The sequence below is a fragment of the Dermacentor andersoni genome, chromosome 4 (assembly GCF_023375885.2).
Source record: "Dermacentor andersoni chromosome 4, qqDerAnde1_hic_scaffold, whole genome shotgun sequence".
NCBI classification, from domain to species: Eukaryota; Metazoa; Arthropoda; class Arachnida; order Ixodida; family Ixodidae; genus Dermacentor; species Dermacentor andersoni.
This window is the reverse complement of record NC_092817.1, coordinates 199,381,514-199,399,531: the sequence shown is the minus strand read 5'-3', so window position 1 is coordinate 199,399,531 and position 18,018 is coordinate 199,381,514. Positions and strand designations below refer to the sequence as shown.

General features: G+C 47.0%; 1 protein-coding gene across 2 annotated transcripts; it reads left to right on the top strand.

Annotated features, from left to right (window-relative positions):
• Positions 1-6,631: 6,631 nt before the first annotated feature.
• Positions 6,632-13,315, top strand: LOC140217416 (uncharacterized). Of its 2 annotated transcripts, none has more exons than XM_072288009.1 (4): positions 6,632-6,784; positions 7,915-7,990; positions 10,396-10,592; positions 11,837-13,315. In XM_072288009.1, exons 2-4 carry the CDS (start codon positions 7,921-7,923, stop codon positions 11,873-11,875), a joined length of 306 nt encoding a protein of 101 aa, XP_072144110.1. In that variant the 5' UTR covers positions 6,632-6,784; positions 7,915-7,920; the 3' UTR covers positions 11,876-13,315. The 2 variants fall into 2 exon arrangements, with proteins under 2 accessions (XP_072144110.1, XP_072144111.1); XM_072288010.1 differs by lacking the exon at positions 11,837-13,315 and adding an exon at positions 10,777-11,801 and having other exon boundaries at positions 6,634-6,784.
• Positions 13,316-18,018: the final 4,703 nt, after the last annotated feature.

Sequence of the window (18,018 nt, the reverse complement as noted above, 5' to 3'; positions counted from 1 at the left end):
TACAACTTCCCCGATTCTCTCACACTTTGACCCTTCTGCGCCCACTGAAGTACGAACTGACGCGAGTGGTCATGGCATCGGCGCTGTCCTCGCTCAGCGTCAACAGGGCCAAGACTGTGTCATCACTTACGCTAGCCGCCTTCTTTCCACGCCCGAGCGAAATTACTTCATTACTGAGAGAGAATGTCTCGCGCTCGTATGGGCGGTCGCGAAATTTCGACCGTACCTTCTCGGTCGGAGCTTCTGCGTGGTAACCGATCATCACGCCCTCTGCTGGCTCTCCTCTTTGAAGGACCCAACTGGACGACTTGCACGTTGGGCATTGCGCCTACAAGAATATACATTTTCTATTATATATAAGTCAGGGCGCCTGCATAAAGACGCTGACTGCCTGTCCCGCAATCCCGTGGATCAACCGGACGATACCGATGCAGATCAGTGTTCTATCCCTCTCCGGCTTCCTCCATATAGGCGACGAGCAGCGCAAGGATCCTGTTCTTCGAACACTTATGGAACGCCTAAGCTCCTCGCACAATGACCCGTCCCTTCGGATGTTCACCTTGCGCGATGGAACTTTATACCGTCGCAGCGTTCGTACTGACGGCCCGGAGCTCCTCCTAGTCGTCCCCAAGCACCTTCGACTCGCCGTGCTCCAGCAACTTCACGACGCTCCTACTGCTGGACATCTGGGCATCACTCGTACTTACGACCACCTGCGGCGCCGCTTCTTCTGGCCCGGCATTTATCACTCTGTGCGCCGTTATGTCGCTTCTTGCGACCTGTGTCAGCGCCGGAAGACGCCTGCTATGCCTCCCGCTGGTTTGCTTCAACCAATTGACATCCCTACAGAGCCCTTCTTCCGTGTGGGCCTCGACCTCCTTGGCCCCTTTCCAATTTCCATCAAAGGAAACAAATGGATTGCTGTAGCAACCGATTATGCCACGAGATATGTCATCGCACGAGCGCTGCCAACCAGCTGCGCTACAGATGTCGCCGACTTCTTACTGAAAGACGTCATCCTGTACCACGGCGCCCCTCGCCAGTTGCTGACGGATCGCGGCCGCTACTTTCTATCGAAGGTCGTCGATGATCTGCTCCGCTCCTGTTCTACAGAACACCAGATTGCTACCGCGTACCACCCTCAAACGAACGGCCTCACCGAGCTACTCAACCGCACACTCACTGAAATGCTCGCCATGTACGTTTCCGACGATCACCGCGACTGGGACGTCGCATTACCATACATCACTTTCGCATACAACTCGTCCCGTCACGACACTGCCGGATTTTCACCATTTTACCTTTTGTATGACCGCGACCCCACCTTGCCCTTTGACACGTTGCTGCCTTCCGCAGTACAATCACCCAGCACTGGTTACGCTCGCGATGCTATTGACTTAGCCGCCCAGGCCCGAGATGTCGCCCGTCATCGCCTCAAAGTCTCGCAAGCTTCTCAAAAGCGACGCTACGACCTTCGGCACCGAGACCACCATCTTCCACTTGGTTCCCTTGTCCTTCTCTGGACGCCTTCTCGTCGCGTCGGCTTGTCGGAAAAACTACTTTCCCGTTATTCTGGTCCGTACCAGATCTTACACCAACTGTCCGACGTGACATACGAGATCGCCCCAGTCGGTCAGCCTTCAGTGCCTCCCAACGTAACCAGCGATGTTGTTCACGTCACCAGGCTCAAGCCCTATGTCCCCCCATTAAGTGAGGCTGTATAACTTGCACCGGGACGGAGCTACTCCGCCGGGAGGGTGATGTTACGGTGAAGGGAAGGAAGAAGTCGAATTGGACTAGAGGAAGACGAAGTCTGGCAGTTGCCTGAACGCCATATCCACCATTTGTAAATATACGTTATTTTACACTCGTGGGCCTGCTTTCTTCCCGCAACAATATATATATATATATATATATATATATATATATATATATATATATTACATGGGGTTCGGGAAGCTAGTCGGGCGCCAGCCACCGCCGGAAAAATTGAAACCTGCCGCCTATGAACGTATGCATGGACGAAGTACTGACATTATGACAGTTAAATCGCCTACAGCAATTGAAGTAGCCCAGCATACACTGTTAATACATAATTAGACGTAATTAGACCTTTGCGCATCCCTCTTGCTATGTCATCATCATCCCTCATCACACCTTTATGTCCCCGTTCCCCCTCGCCCTGTGCAGAGTAGCAGGCTAGAGCGCCTTAACTCAGGCCGACCTCTCTGCCTTCTTTCAATTAAATTATCTACCTCCCTCTAGACGTAATAATTCTGCGGAAGCCCGCAAGGTGGAGAGAAGTAATAAAGGTAAAATGAGACATCCACCCAAGCGTAGCAAATTGCTACAAAGGAAACCCATACGGGTTCCTCGAAAGAAAAGCCTCGCAGTTAAAGAAAAATGCGTCCTGGTCCGGGACTCGAACCCGGGACCACCGCCTTTCCGGGTAACCACTCTACCATTTGAGCTAACCAGGCAGCTAGCAGACGGCAGGGCCAAGTCGAGTTCGTCAACAACTCGAAGCAAAAACGTAATTTGACGTAATAGTTCTGTGGAAGCGCGCAAGGTGGAGAGAAGTAATTAATAAAGGGAAAATGAGACATCCACCCAAACGTAGCAAATTGCTATAAACTGCTACTTCTTCAACTGCGAGTCTTTTCTTTCGAGGAACCCGCATGGGTTTCCTTGGTAGCAATTTTCTACGTTTGGATATCTCATCCCCCCTCCCTTTATTAATACACAATGAACACGCCCATCGTACGGTAAAGGAGCTGCATATATCTAATGGAGTTTCCACAGACACGCCAAGACAGCGAGCGGCGCGCGCGGGCTGTAGTCGACGTGGATGTCCCATCGAAGGTGCAACGTCCATCGCACGCGACGGTCCTATTTTTGTTTCGCGACGAGTTCGCACGTGGCCGTCGCGCTCCTGCTTCAGCTGACTTCCGTCGGCAAGACAGATCGCGCGGCGCGACGCCGAGAAAGCCCGTGCTGTCGGCGGGAAGTACGGCGCTGGCTAAGTGCGTGAAACGCCGACTGCATACACATGCCCGGCAGAGGCTCAGTTCTACAAATCTATTCGCCGGAGAAAAGGGAATGTAACGCGTGCGCAAATGGCAAAGTTCCCTAGATTCGTTCGCTCGCAGCAACCATGGCCGCAACCTTCATCGTTTAAAAGTATCCCGGCATTCTTCTGGAAAACGAAACGGAATTCAGGTGAGTCTTGTGTACTGCGGCGTGCGTAGAAAGGCATTAAAATGTTAAGGATGCAATAATAACCTCGTTTGAGACAGCTAAAAAGCCGTGCGATTTAGATATGCGTATGAACGTGAGGTAGGGGGTTAGAAAGAGTTAGAATTTTACATCTAAACAAGAACAGCAGTTTCCACTGTTTCGCCGTTCGTGTTTGGATTTAATTTCATCGGAGAAATATTGGGTTCATGCAACGCGCAATGTACAGGGTTATACTTCTAGTGTCAGCTGCAGGTAAGTTTATTCATTTATATCTTTATAAATAAATGAAAAAATAAGTAAAAAGAGTATTATGACCCATTGGTCCGTCACCACAATGTACTGGATTGAATCATGAGCTCATATCTTATTTGTACTTCGTTGCATCCCTACAAAGTGATGGAAAGCCCTGCCATGTTCCTAAAGTTGAAAACTATTATGCACATTTTAACAAGCTGAAACAAAAGGAACTCACCCAAATACCTCCTTTAACCAACTTCGCGTATCGATGTTATGCCGCAGTTTTGGTTTCGACGATTACGTTTTCGTCCAGCAGTTGAACGTGCGGGGGCGCAGGCGATGTAAAAAATGTAAAAACTGCGCAGGCGAAGTAAGAATATAAATAGCTAGTAAGAACATGGGAGGTAGGTGGTCGACACTCGACAACAGATTATGCATTAATGTCACATAGGATGTACGATAGATTAGGAGCCATCATTATAGACGAACAGGGCTCCAGAAGTATAGGTAGCGACCACAAACGTATCAAGTTGAGTTTTAAGAGGGAAACTAAAGCACGAACGAGGCGTGAGGAACAGCCAGGTGGGATTTTTTACTCGGAAGAGCAAGTGGAAATAGCGGCCGAACAAATGGAAGAGGAAATATCAGAGGGCACTGAAACTGACTGGACTTACCCAAAGTTAATAAGACTATTTGAGCGTGAACCAGGTAAGGTGCGAGTCAGGAGAACAAGGCAAGGGATAGGAAGACTCAAGAGCTGGTGGGATGAAGAGGTTAAAAAGGCCATAACGAAACGTGAGGAAGCCTCCAGGGAACACAGGTATTCCAAAAGTAAGGGAGAACCTGAAGCAGAAGTAGAGAGAAAATGGGTAAACTACATAAAATGCAGAAGGGAAGCATCCTATTTGATCAACAAGAAAATCAAGACAAAAGGGTACCAATGGTTGTCAGAAGTAAGCAATAAAAAATATAAACATGCAGCTAAGAAATTCTGGCAACATCTGAACTCCTTGGGTAATAGGACAAGCCTAGAGCAGAGGTATATAGTAACAGCTCAAGGTACTCGGTTAGAAGGAGAGGAGGCAATGGAACATATAGGAACCATGATGAGGAAAAAACTTATAGAACAGAGAAATGGTACATGCAGCATGTCGGAGAGGGATAGCCCGGTCAATCCACTGCTTTCGCTTGGACAAAGAGAGTGGGAAAGAGCCGAGAAGAGGGCACGAAGTAGCACATCCGCAGGCCCGGATGGTATTCCAATTATGTTAATAAAGAAATTGGGCCCGAAATCTAAGAAAGCATTAAGGGAGGTGGTGAGCAAAATGCTAATGGATGGTAAAGTACCTGACGAATGGAGGCTAAGTAGGGCGAAAATGATATATAAGGGAAAGGGGACAAAGCTGGCATAAACAACTACAGGCCTATAACAGTGACGTCAGTGGTTTGTTATGCAGATTATAAAGGACAGACTGCAGGCATGGTTAGATAACGAAGGGGTGCTTGGAGAGCTACAAAATGGGTTCCGGAAGCATAGGATCGAGGCTAGAAGACAATCCGTTCTTAGTGGCACAGTGCATTGAAATAGCCGAAAAGAAACACAGACCCCTATGGCTGGCTTTTTTGGATATCAAGGCAGCCTATGACAGTGTACTTCAAGAAGACTTGTGGGGCATTCTGGAAACTTTAGGAGTGCAAGATGGAGTAACCAATTTCTTGAAAGATATCTATATATAAATGTAACCGGGTGATTATACAATGGGAAAAGCAGGTTTCGTAGCCTGTAATGATACGGCAGGGGCTTAGGCAGAAGTGTCCATTGTCATCTCTGTTGTTTATGCTGTACCTACAAGGATTAGAGGCCAAAATACAGCAAATCGGACTCGGCTTTAACCTATCATTTTTCATACAAGGAAAATTGAGTGAACAGTCATTACCAGGACTGATGTATGCGGATGATATTGTATTAATGGCTGACAATACAGAAGATCTGCAGGGATTGATGGACATATGTGGTCCAGAAGGAGACAGATTAGGCTTGAAGTTTAGCAAAGAAAAATCAGCAGTCAGGATTTTTAATGATAACATTTGCGGCTAACATAAGATACTAGGAGGCCACGCTTGAGATAGTCGATAAGTACAAGTATCCTGGGGTGTGGATAAATAATGGAATTGAGTATCTGACAGAGTCCGAAAAATATGTAACGACTAAAGGTAACAGAAGTGCAGCGATTATGAAGAGTAGGGCACTGTGGAACTACAATTAATAGGTACGAGGTAGTACGAGGGATATGAAAGGGGGTAATGGTTCCAGGCCTGACTTTTGCCAATGCAGTTCTATGTATGAGAGCAGAGACCCGGGAACAGTTGGAAACTAGGCAACTTGGTGTGGGTAGGCTCGCTCTGGGAGCACAGGGCAAGACACCAAATCTTGGGGTGCAGGGGTATCTGGGATGGTCTTCTTTCGAGGGCAGAGAGGCTAGTAGCAAATAACATTTGAGGAGCGATTGAGAAAAATGGGGCAAATGCGGTGGGCTAGGAAGGTTTTCAGTTACTTATACATGAGGAATGTTGACACAAGGTGGAGGAAGCGAACTAGAAAATTGTCGAGCAAATACTTGGGCAGCAGTGGGGCGACAGGTAAGGAATCATCCGCCAAGGAAAAGGTTAAGGAGACAGAGATGGGTATGTGGAAAACAGAGATGCAAACCAAATCAGCATTAGAGACATACAGGACGTTTAAGCAAGAAATGGCCAAAGAAAATATTTACGATAACTCTAAGCGAGGCTCATTGTTGTTTGAGGCCAGGACATGTGTACTGCGGACTAAAACGTACCGAGCCAGATACCAGGAGATGGACTTGTTGTGCGGGGCGTGTGGAGAGGAGGAGGAAACGGCTGAATACCAGATACTTGCTTGTAAACAACTTCACGCTGCAGTTGAATGTAACGGGGAACTATTCAAAGCTTTGGGTTTTAAAGACAGTGAAAGTAAAATAGACTTTGAACAGGTAGAAATAACTAAACGGAGGCTATCTGATTGGTGGCTAATATCAACGCAAAAGTAAAGGAGTAAGTACATAGGTATGCATGCATATAATACCATTCAAGGCTAGGTGGCGCGCGCCGCCGCCGCACAATTCTAAGGTTTGAGCCATCTCTGTGGTTGAGCCTCATTCATCCATCGATCCTGCAGGGCGTTACAAATGGCTGATTTTGTGGCAGACGACTCATCAACAAGTTCTTGACGTTGGCTCTTGTTTATAGTAGTTATCGCGTATTTCTTCCGGAAACTCCGAAACAACGACAGGTAAGCATGTTTATGAAATCCGTCTCGCCTTATCTTACGCTGTGAGGCCGCAACCAAACAGTATAGCGTACGATTTCATTGTTGGGCTGGTATACTATTTTATAGCACCGTTATTTTTTCATGCTTATCAGTAGGTTTTCGTTCGTGCTAATAGTTCGGGCGTGACTCGGAATACCGTGGCCTTTGCGCCCCTTCTATGTCACTTATTAAGGATGCGCTCAAGCAACGCTTATCGGGGTTACCCAGTTTTAGCGTGACGGCCTCGTGCGCGTCTGTCCGATTACGGTGACTGCACATTGGCGTTGCAGACGTAACAATGCATGGATCGCATATCGCATAACCATGGCATAACCTTTTGATTCCTCCTACTCTTGAGTTATATTTGCTCGCGTGCCCGTCACTTGGTTCTGAAGCAGCTGCCCGCGCTGTTTCCTGGTTACACATAACTATAATATTTTTTTCTCGACCGTGGGAATCGCACCGAGGCGACGCTTCTTCGTCGCAAGTGTCGTGGGCGAGCGATCGTAGCTTCCGGCCACACGCCACACGCTTCGCTAGGCAGAGAAAACAGGCATGTTTGAGGGCGCGGCATTCACCCGCAACATTGACCACGTAGGGATAGAGCGTGTAAACATACTCGATTTAAGTACTACGCGAGCAAGCGCAGCAAGCGTTGGTCTGTAATGGCGTTAGAGTTACACTCGTAGGAGGCGCGTCTAAAACAGCTCAGTTGGGAGAGCGAAATTTACTCATGTCGCGGACTGGCTGCATCTACAGCTGCGAAGCTGTCGCAAAGGCGTTTCGTTGCTGCAGTGAGGTTCTGGGTCTCGGCAAACACAGAGCGATCGAACGCGGTCTAAACCATTCCAAGCTAGCCGTCGGTACGGTGTTTCGAAACCCTGCGCGTAGTTGACTTGTGTTGACCTGTAGACAGCGCTTTCGCTGCCGCCTGGCCTCACACAATGTACTTCGTCGGCGTCGACCGAGTCGTTTGTGTAAGTGTAGTGGCCTCGTCGATCGGTCGCGGCATGTGCATCCCTGCTGTGTCGAGTTGTCGTTCCTGCTTGTCGGCTGTTGAGGCCCGAGTGACGGAGCGTGCGCGGGCTGACGCCTTGTGTGGTCGCACGCAGGTATACATGGACCGAGAGTGCGACGCCAGCCAGGTGTTGGCGGCAGCGCTGGAGCAGATGGACGGCATCATCTCCAGTGAGTGCGCCACACACAAGCCATGCGTGCCCGCGAAGAGAAGGGCGGCTGCTCGCTGACGCTGCACTGCTGGGAGTGTTTGTAGCTGCCCAGATTTAAAGCAGGTTTACGTGCAAGTGTAACAGTGTCACTCTTGTTTGCAACATGTGAAACTGAAGGTTCATCAGGTCTCCTTACTTAAAGAACTCTCTCTGCTGTTGCTTATAAAGGTCTTCAGCTGTAGTTGCTAGCAGCACACATGTCTAGGACACAATATGCGTTGCTGGACACAGTGCAATGTCTGTCCTTTTCCTCGTGCTTTGTCTAAGCACTGGTTCTGCAAAATCTCAACTATATGCTTCGCTAACTGGCCTGAGTTTCTACTTTATTGAGGTGCATCTCAGCTTCTCTTTCTGTGTTGGTGGGAGGCTGCTTAGACGATGCTAGTGCTGACATACACACATGTCACTGTCCTCTCTGCACAAGGAGAGGCTGAAATTGAGTGCTTATATTGTAAAGTACTAATGTATGGGTCGTGCATTTGAACTTGTCAGTCTCCTCAGCAGCTATGGCGTACAACAAAGGGAACGCACCAACTTGAATGTTTGACGCCCGGCGCATGTTGTGGCTCCATTAAGCATGTGTGCATGTGCAGGAAGGGTGCGAATTGCGCACCTTTTCTTGCATCCATCACCCATCAACACGATGTTAAACATATGATAAGGTGCTCAGAATACTACATATTATCATGTTAACTTGAATCTATGCTATGTGTCGAAAGAGTCTGAGGTGTGTCGAAGAGCTACCAACCACAAGGTACCTGGGTAGGAAGCGGAGCGCTGACGACGAAGTCAGTGTTTCGCCTCGTACTTAGGCATCTTGTGGTTGGTAGCTCTGGCTCTTTTCAACAAATCTAAGAATTCCTGCAAGTGCAGCAAATCAGAAAATTAAAATGAATTCTGGGGTTTCACATGCCAAAACTACGATCTGATTATGAGGCACACGATAGTATTAGTTTTGACCACCTGGAGTTCTTTAACTTGCACACAATGCATGTTACATGAGCGTTTTTACATTTCGTCCACACCGAAATGCAGCTGCGACGGCTGGGATTCGATCCCACGTCTGGGGCTTAACAGCGTGGCACCAAAGCCACTATGCCACCACGTTGGGTGCTGCAAATCTATGTGATTCTACTCTTGCAGAGAAGAAAAATCTGGACGTGCCATGCACACAAGTATTCCCTTTAACAGTGGACCAACTCTGTGCATGCTATTGGTAACATGCTGTTTCCTTGTTTCACTGTCATAGCCATTGTGTTCCAGACGTGTGAAAGCAGTTGATTGTCAATTACAAGAACCCCGGTTACTTGAACGTCTAATTGTGAATTGTATTACATATATATGTCAACAGATGTAAACCTGATTTCTTCTGTTATCAAACGGACTCTGCACAAGCTTCACATATGATGTCGCTTCAGAAATGAGAAAATATTGACGTGAAATAAGTTTGCACGTGATGACACGGGACCCTTAAGGCGAGAACGACGTAGTTCGTGGTTGCGCGCGTGCTCTCCGAGGACCAGCCATCGCTAAAGGCAGGCGTTTTTTTGCCAATCTGTCGGTGGTAAACTGTTTTAGTTCTAATAGCTGGGTGACAATATTATATAATAGGGGGTCATTTTCCTTGAATACTTATTCGGTTCGCATACCTGCCAACTTTTACGATTATATCGTAAAATGCCCAATTTCTAGAGCTTGCTTATGATTGTCATATTGATGGCAGTAAATGTACAATTTCTCGGTGGTGTTCAATTCAGGGCAGAACTAGTCTCAACAGAATGCAAATATAATCATTGACCTATTTTTGAGACCCTGACTTTTCGTATCCGCTTGATTATTCAGACCTACTGGCGGCAGTGCCACTGCTGAAACGGCAGGTGAACTATTGGCTGCTGTTACATAAGCATTTCACAAATAAACAACATGAACATTTTCGTTTTTCTTTGGCGCAGATAATTTATGCTGTGAATACAGAGCAGCACCCCTTCTTACAGAGTCCCTACAGAAGAAAGTCAGCTAATCATTTTTTAAGTATACAGTGTGCAGCTTAAGTAATAAAGCAATTTTTAAGATTTTTTGGCTTCGACAGTTGTATTTATTTTCTACATTTTAAAAGGTTGGCAGCTCTGGATTCAGAAATTTCACGATTTGCACATCCCTAACATTTGTATGTGTACAAGATGCACCACTTGTGAGAAGGTTAAAGGTCAGCTTATCAAGGATATTTTTTGCCGATTATTCAGTTCACCACTTTAGTTTAGCAATGCACTTTTTGCTGCGCCCAGGTGCGGTGTCCCACTGGTACTTGTGCCACTTCGTGATCCGAATTGATTGGTGGTACGTCATCCTTTCTCTCTCTCCAAGGTGCAACGCTAGACTGTGCAGCAGATGAGAACTGCAATGGCCACAGTGGCATCGACAGGCTCTTGGCAGAGCTGCGTCAGGCAGTGGAATGGAGTCATTCGGCCGGTGACAGGAGCGTGCGTTGCCTGGACCCTGGCACAGCCAAGTTTGTTCACGCATGGCTTGACCAAGTGGTCAAGACAGTGCCCAACGGCACGGTGAGTGCGAACTGAGCATTTTTGTCTCGGGTTTCTTCTGTAGCAATAGTGCTTGCCATACAAGAAGAAGGGCAAGAGACAAACCAAACATTATGACTTGGTTTTATGGTATACTTTTGTGAAGGAGCATTCCAACATTGCACATTCCCCCCACCCCACTCCCCCTTTCTTTTTTTTTCTGTAGAGCTGGAGCTATGGATGAGAAACTTAAGCCTCAGGTTTTTCTGCTACCTTTCGAGACAGTGGGCACACAAGAGATGATTGAATTGTCCCAGAAACAAGCTGCTTTGCTTTAAGCACTTTAGGAAAGCTTAGCTTGTCAATGCAATACTGGTAAACTTTGCTTTGGACGAGTTCTCGCTCGCACCAATATTCCCATTTTCAAATCCATTTGGATAAATGGAGTGCATACACTTGGTTTTTCTTCTTCTATATAAATAGCTGCAGAGTGTCGGCATTCTAAGGCCATGGTTTTGAAATGGCACTCTTTGGGTGCCTTCTCACTGGAGTTTTTGAAAGATGGCATGAGCACTGCGGCAAAGGGCTCTTTGCCGTTCCATGCATTATAAAATTTCACAAACTTTAGACCTGCCTTAGGAGCGAAAGAATACGTGGAAAACAAGCTTCTGTGCCAGACTTTGCTTTGCACAATAGTTGATATTAAAGCACTGTAAAGCACAGCCTTTTCCTAATTTCCGACAGTACCGTTTGTGGCAATGACAAATACATATGCAGTCAAACCCCATGATAACAAAAGCCCTCAACAACGGAATTCTCACAGAAATATTTCTGAGTTCCTGGTGAAGTTATATAGGAGTACATGTATTTCATATCCCTCAACAACGACACATCTTCAACCGGCAGCCCCACGATACGAAAATTTCTGCCATAGCGGGTCGCGAGTTTTCTTCGCATAGTCTCAACATAACATCAAAAAGTGAAATCCTGATAAGAAATGTGCTAAAACATGTTTTTTAATCACTTTAGAAATTTGCTTGCTGCCACCTGTTGTTGCTTGCTTAGAGGCTAGTTGTAGCACATAACTCGTTTTTGCTGGCAACCATACAATGCCGCTTGACCTTTGGCTGCGACTCCGGCAGAAGTGGCCAGGCGACTTGTTTCGTACTCCTCGTTGTCCTCGTTGTGCTTGGCCGTTGTGTGCTGTAGTAAGCCTTGCAAAATGCCTCCTCCAGTTAAGAAACGCAAGTTTCTCACGCTCTGAGAGAAATCTCAAATCATTGCAGAAGCTGCACCCGGAAAAACGAAGATGGATATCACTGTGAAGTAGCTCCCTGTTGACCATCTTAAAATACAGACAGCATCTTGGCGGCGCTGGAGAATGAAGCACGTGGGGAGCACAAGACTGTGGCCGCTCCGGCTTTTGAAGACGTGGATCAGGCTGTGTACAAGTGGTTCTTGGACAAGCGTGCAAACAGCATACCGCTGTCTGGCAGGTTGTTGCAGCAGAAAGCCGTCGATCTTGTATGCCTTCTGGGGCACAATGACTTTAAAGCGAGTGCCAGCTGGCTGAGCCGTCTTAAAGCACGACACAACATCTCCGCCAAAGTGATTTCTGGAGAATGCACAAGTGTTAACAAAGATGCAGTAAATTGGATGCGAGAGACTCGGGAAGCCATCACGAATGAGTACGAACCCCGCGACGTACACAACGGCGACGAGACGAGATTGTTTTATGAGATGCTTCCGTCGCGGACGCTAGGTTTGAGGGGCCAAAAATGTCACGGCGGCAAGTAGAGCAAGAAGCACATAACAATTCTCGCTGCGCGAACACGGACGGCTCCGATAAGCGTCCGCTCTTTGTCATTGGCAGGAGAAAAAGCCACGGTGTTTTGTGGCACATGGCAGGCTGCCCGTTGAATACACAGCCAACCAAAAATCATTGATTACATGCGCCATCTTCGCCACCTGGCTGGAAGCCTTCAACGTGAGCATGCGAAGAGCAGGCAGGTCCATGTGCCTTTTCATGGACAACTGCAGGGCCCATTGTGTTGATGCCACTTTTACGAACATCCGACTGGTATTTTCCCCAGTGAACTACACCACGGTCCTTCAGCCTCTCGACCAAGGCGTCATCAGAAGCTTGAAATGTGCCTACTGTCAAAGGTTTATTCAGAGAATGCTGCTGAACGTTGAGTGCAAATGCACGATGGAGGTGGACCTTTTCATGGCCCTAGAAATGGTTGCTGTAGCATGGATGACAACGAAAGCGAGTGTGATCAAAAACTGATTTGAATATGCAAGCTTTAATAATCAGCAGGAGTTGGCTGCATCATCAGAGTCTGAGCAACCAGTAGAAGGAGGTGGAAGTGTGTCTGCTGACGCAGGCGAACTTTCCACACTGAGCAAGGCATAGGATGCGCTTCGGTCTGTGGACGAAACTGTGCCGGACAGCTTGGGTCTACACGACTTCCTGTCTGTCGACGATGACTTGGTCGTCCACAAGGAACTAACGGATGACGCCATAGTCAGCAGCGTGTGCAGCACTGATGACAGTGATGATGGCGACGAAACCGCGATCAAGCAAGCGAGCCTGCGAGATGTGCTTGACGCACTCGACACCGTGTGGTCATTCCTCGCAACACATGATGACGATGCAACATATTCTGAGTTGTGAGAATCGAGTGTTAAAACTCCTCCGAGGCCGTGGATAGCAGACCGAGATTGCGAATTTTTTCAATAAAACGTGATTCCTCTGTTATGTACCTTTTTTGTCTGCCTTCTCTCATTTTCGCAATAACGAAATTCTCGTGAGAACGAAAAAAATTGCTGTCTCCGACGATTTCGTTATTGCGGTGTTAATCTGTGTAGTGCTTAGTAAAGAGGTAAAATGAAGTTTGCACACGTGAAGTTCGAAGTAAATTGGTTGAAAACACTTTCAAAAGTGTGTGGGAAAAGGGAAGTTTGAATATGTGCCATAAAAAAAAGTAAGGTCACTTTTGGCCAGAATAATAAAGCGCATAAGCAGGTAAAGGAGTGTCGTTAGCTGCCCCATTGCTAGAAGGCGCCTGTACTACTATCACTGATGGCTTTGGAAGCACACGGTAAAACCGCAATGCAGGCACTGCAAGGTAGCATGGATTGGGCCTCTCAGAAGCATAGAGCAAAATTAGTAAAACTAGTGTCTTTCTGTATGGCCCCCGTAGGGCCCCAGACTCGCACAAAGGTCTATCATTTTTATTCTTCTTTTTCGTCTGCATTTCGTCTCTCACCTCACTAATGGGCCTGATTTTTATGTCTGTGTCTAAATAAGAAAACCGGAAATGTGGCACACACTGAGCACACATGTTTTCATGAGCATGTTACATTGATCACTTCCTGCAGTGACACGTATATATTTATTTATTTTTATTTATTTCATACTGCAGACCTAGATCAGGTCCAAGCAGGGTGGTAAAACACGACAATAATACAATGCATCAATCAATCAAGCAGGGTGGTAAGACACAACAGTAATACAATGCATCAGTCAATTGAAACAGGCAACGAGTTATTCTAGTCTGTTATAGTTCGGGGAAAAAAAATACTTGAATACCGTATTTACACGATTGTTAGTCGACCCCCGCCATATTGCGTGTGAAGGAAAAAAAGAAAGAGCATACCCGTGGGCGCATTCCATAACGAAAATTTATTAGTAGCTTGCATGGTCACTGGACTACTACTACTTACTAGTGCTGCCATCGTCATTGCTGTTACGGTCCCACAGCATGTCGCCGTCCAGTGAAATTCCGCATTTGCATACATACATAAGTCCACGCCGAAAGCACCCAACCACACAGAGCTGTCAGGGAGGCGCTTTTGACATGTCCAGTCAGCGTAAGTTCGCAGTCTTCTGCTTTCCACCACTCGTACTCACGGCGGAGCAAGTCCTTAAAAGGCGAAGATCCAGACTTGTCTCATGACCATGTCACACGTCACTGGCAGGGACCGCTCACGCATTTCGGCAACGGACGCTGCAACCTTGGCCTTCAGCTCCGGAAAGCATGCCGACTTCGACCCGGGGAAACCTCTTCACTTGCCGTCCCAGGCGAAAATTTTGCTTCACTGCCGTCGCCACTCTCGCGCCACCCATTAAACATCAAACTTGCGGCCCGCTGCGCAGTTATTTGTTTCTTCAGCATAAAGGATGGCAGCTCTCTTCAACGCCGCTGTGAACGAGCGCCGAATGTTTAGTGGACTCTGAGCACTCATGACGACTGAGGAAGCACGGAAGTAGCACGTGGCCGGCAGTCAAATCGAATGCATGAAACTACAGGGAAAGAAAAACATGCGAGCCACGAGCGCTGTCTGCTCTTCCATGAACTACTGATACTCCCTGCAAGCGCCGCTGTTCTGAGGGTGCCGCCGCAAATTGAACAGCGGCACTTCCATAAACTATCGACACGCTCACATCAGTGCTGTGTGCGCTGTAAAACTCTCAAAAATGTTGAAAAACCCTTCCGAAAAGCGAACAAACGCGCGGGATTGCGGAAAGCTACGGGTGGAGCCGTAGAGCAAACATAAAATTGGAACTACGTTGTAGCTCTTCTGATATCCCGCTGGTCTCGCTTTCAATGTGAATGTGTGTCAGCAAGCTTCCTTGTTCACTTCAGCCATACACACCTGAACTGAGACAGGGCACAAATGTTTCTGCAATATGGTGCACCTGTTCATCCATCAGAAATTATTGGTAGGTCCTCAACAATCAGTCAAAGGCTTCAGAAAGCTCTCGGTTGGTTAAGCAGTGATGTTTGATTTTTTTCGTGAATTTCTTGATGTTTGCATGGCTTATCCTTGTTGAGTGTATCTGGAGTGTCGATCCCCCTCTGTGGACGTTCTGCCACTCTTTCAAGTTCAGCTTTGGCCTATGCCTCCACCTCTAAGGCTTTATTTAGCATTCTATTGGTTTCTGTTAGCATCACATCACCAAATTCCCCTACCGCAGCAGCTATTCTGACATGATTAGCAAACTGTGTTGGACACTATTGCAAAAAAATGTGCAGTGAGGTGGACATGAAAGTAGACCTTGAAAGGCGTAGCATAGGTTTGACTGATATCCTGTTCTGCGGAAACCTACCAGGTGTTGTTCGGCAAAGAAATGATCCCTTGTCATAATAAAAAATTGTCAGTTTCGCCCTAAGGGTGAAGCACTAACTAGCAAGATTTAGCATTGCAATTGAACTTCTTAGACGGTGTTCTACCTACATGTGGGTCCCACTAACACGGATGCGGCATAAGTGAGTGCGCCGAAATTTCTGGCACCTTTAAAAGTTTTAACACACCATGTGGGGCTTGCAATGATATTGCATGGGCGCCAGTTAGCTGTCTCTATAGAGCAGCACCAGTAAAATTATATCATTTTCATGTTTGAGCACTGATATTGTTTTGCACATTTATAATAGTCTGAGAGATTTAAGATAAAAGGAATGTGCAGTCAGTGTTATGTTTCATGAAATTTGTTTGTGGGCTGCCATTCTCAAAATTCAGAGAAATCATTTATTTAGAGCTTAAGACCTGCCATGAGCAACTTCAGTGATTGAATAGGGTAGTAATATAAACCCCATATATGGCATGGATAAGCATATACGTAGCATACATACAGAGTGTTTCATGTAACTTCGATTTTCGTAACTACAATTTTCTCGTTGACACTTTTCATCTAATTATAATAATTGAGAAGTGGATTAATTAATAAGACTACTCATCTAATTAGGCAGAATGCAACAAATAACCTTTCTACAAGCGACGCCAAACAACATTACGTTGGTTCAGTCCAGCTATGTGGCGTTTGCATATTTTCAAGGTTTGGCCCAAGTTAAGTGAAACAACCCCGTATACCAAAATGCATGCAGAGCCCCATGGTGATGCCGACGGTGAAAATTCCCTTGGAGTGTCCATGTGATTGCTATCATAATAAAGAATAATGCAGATCCCACGCACTGTGGGAATCGATGTAAGCGAAGCTTTATGTGCTGTTTGCTTTGATTGATGATAATTAGCAGTGATGTTGATGGTGAACGTTTAATTTTTTCAATGTTTAATTTCTTTAACGTTTTGTCCAACACAAGAGCAGTGAGTTGATGTTAAACATTACCTTGTGTGCACCACTGCTGTTTGTTTACGTAGTACACAAAACACAAAGGGAGAGGTGTTTGCTTGAGGTGTTGTTGTGCGCCATATTTCATAACCTGAGAGGGTTGAGCATCGTCATTGCCTCACATGGCACATCGCATCGTGGCTGTACATGCCAAAACCACAATCCGATTATGAGGCAGGCCATAGTGGCGCACTCAGGATTAATCTTGCCACCGTATTCTCTAACGTGCCCCTAAATCAAAGGGCGCGAGCTTTTTTATTGCGCCCTGTCGAAATCCGGCTGTCTCAGTAAAATCCTCGACCTCGAGCAATGCCATAGCTGCAAAGCAATCGCGGCAAGCACAGAAGTGTTGATTTGACAGTCGACCGCTTCCGTAGTGTCGCCTCGACCCTGCGGCGCTCTTTAATTAATGTGGCTCTGCTTCTGCACGCCCTGCGTAAGTTGTCTACTAGACATATTTGCTTGGTTTTACTTTTCAGAAATGCATCATACCGTACCTTAAGCTTAAGTGTATCCAGCGTTTTTTTGCGTGCTCGTGTCACCTGTTCCCTATCCACCGCCCCCCCCCCCCCGCCCACCCTTTGTATTTGTGTGGGAACAGCGAGCGAAGAGTGGCAAGACTGCTATTCACTCGTTTCGTTTTTCTGACTGCCTCCTCTCCCCCGCTCTTCCATTCTATCTGTAGCTTCCCTCTGGACTTGCACGTTGGTAGAAAGGTAAGCACTTGCGGGGGGTCACGGATAATTACAGCTGTCAAGAGGCTAATGCGACGACGACTCAGGGAGATCCAGAGGGAATTGTGTGCATTCAACGTGGTGCGGTCCAAACGAGTTCCTTGCGTCTCTTTTCTTCTCTGCCCCACTCCTTCCATGTATATACACGCTCTGAACCCCCCTGGGTGTGGTATGCTGGACAGCAGCAGCAGTGGGAAAGTCGAACAAAAAGGCAAAGAAAGCTTCGCTTTAAGAATTGGAAAGGAGTCTTGGATAAATTTTCTGCCTGTATTAAATCTGACTACCTCAATAATCCGTTCTACCCATTCTCTGCCTCCTCTCCCCCCTCTCTTCCATTCTATCTGTAGCTTCCCTCTGGACTTGCACGTTGGTAGAAAGGTAAGCACTTGCGGGGGGTCACGGATAATTACATCTGTCAAGGGGCTAATGCGGTGCCGACCCAGGGAGCTCCAGAGGGAATTGTGCACATTCGACTTGGTGCCGTCCATACGAGTTGGTTGTGTCTCTTCTCTGCCCCGCTCCTTCCATGTATATACGCGCTCTGAACCCCCCCAGGGTGCGGTATGCCGGACAGCAGCAGCAGTGGGAAAGTCGAATG

Excerpts from the sequence above, each read along its gene's own strand:
- LOC140217416 (XM_072288009.1), top strand. The coding sequence starts at position 7,921 with ATGGACCGAGAGTGCGACGCCAGCCAGGTGTTGGCGGCAGCGCTGGAG. Across the intron at positions 7,991-10,395 it reads GATGGACGGCATCATCTCCA|GTGCAACGCTAGACTGTGCA; the intron begins GTGAGTGCGCCA and ends TCTCTCTCCAAG. Across the intron at positions 10,593-11,836 it reads AGACAGTGCCCAACGGCACG|AAGCTGCACCCGGAAAAACG; the intron begins GTGAGTGCGAAC and ends AAATCATTGCAG.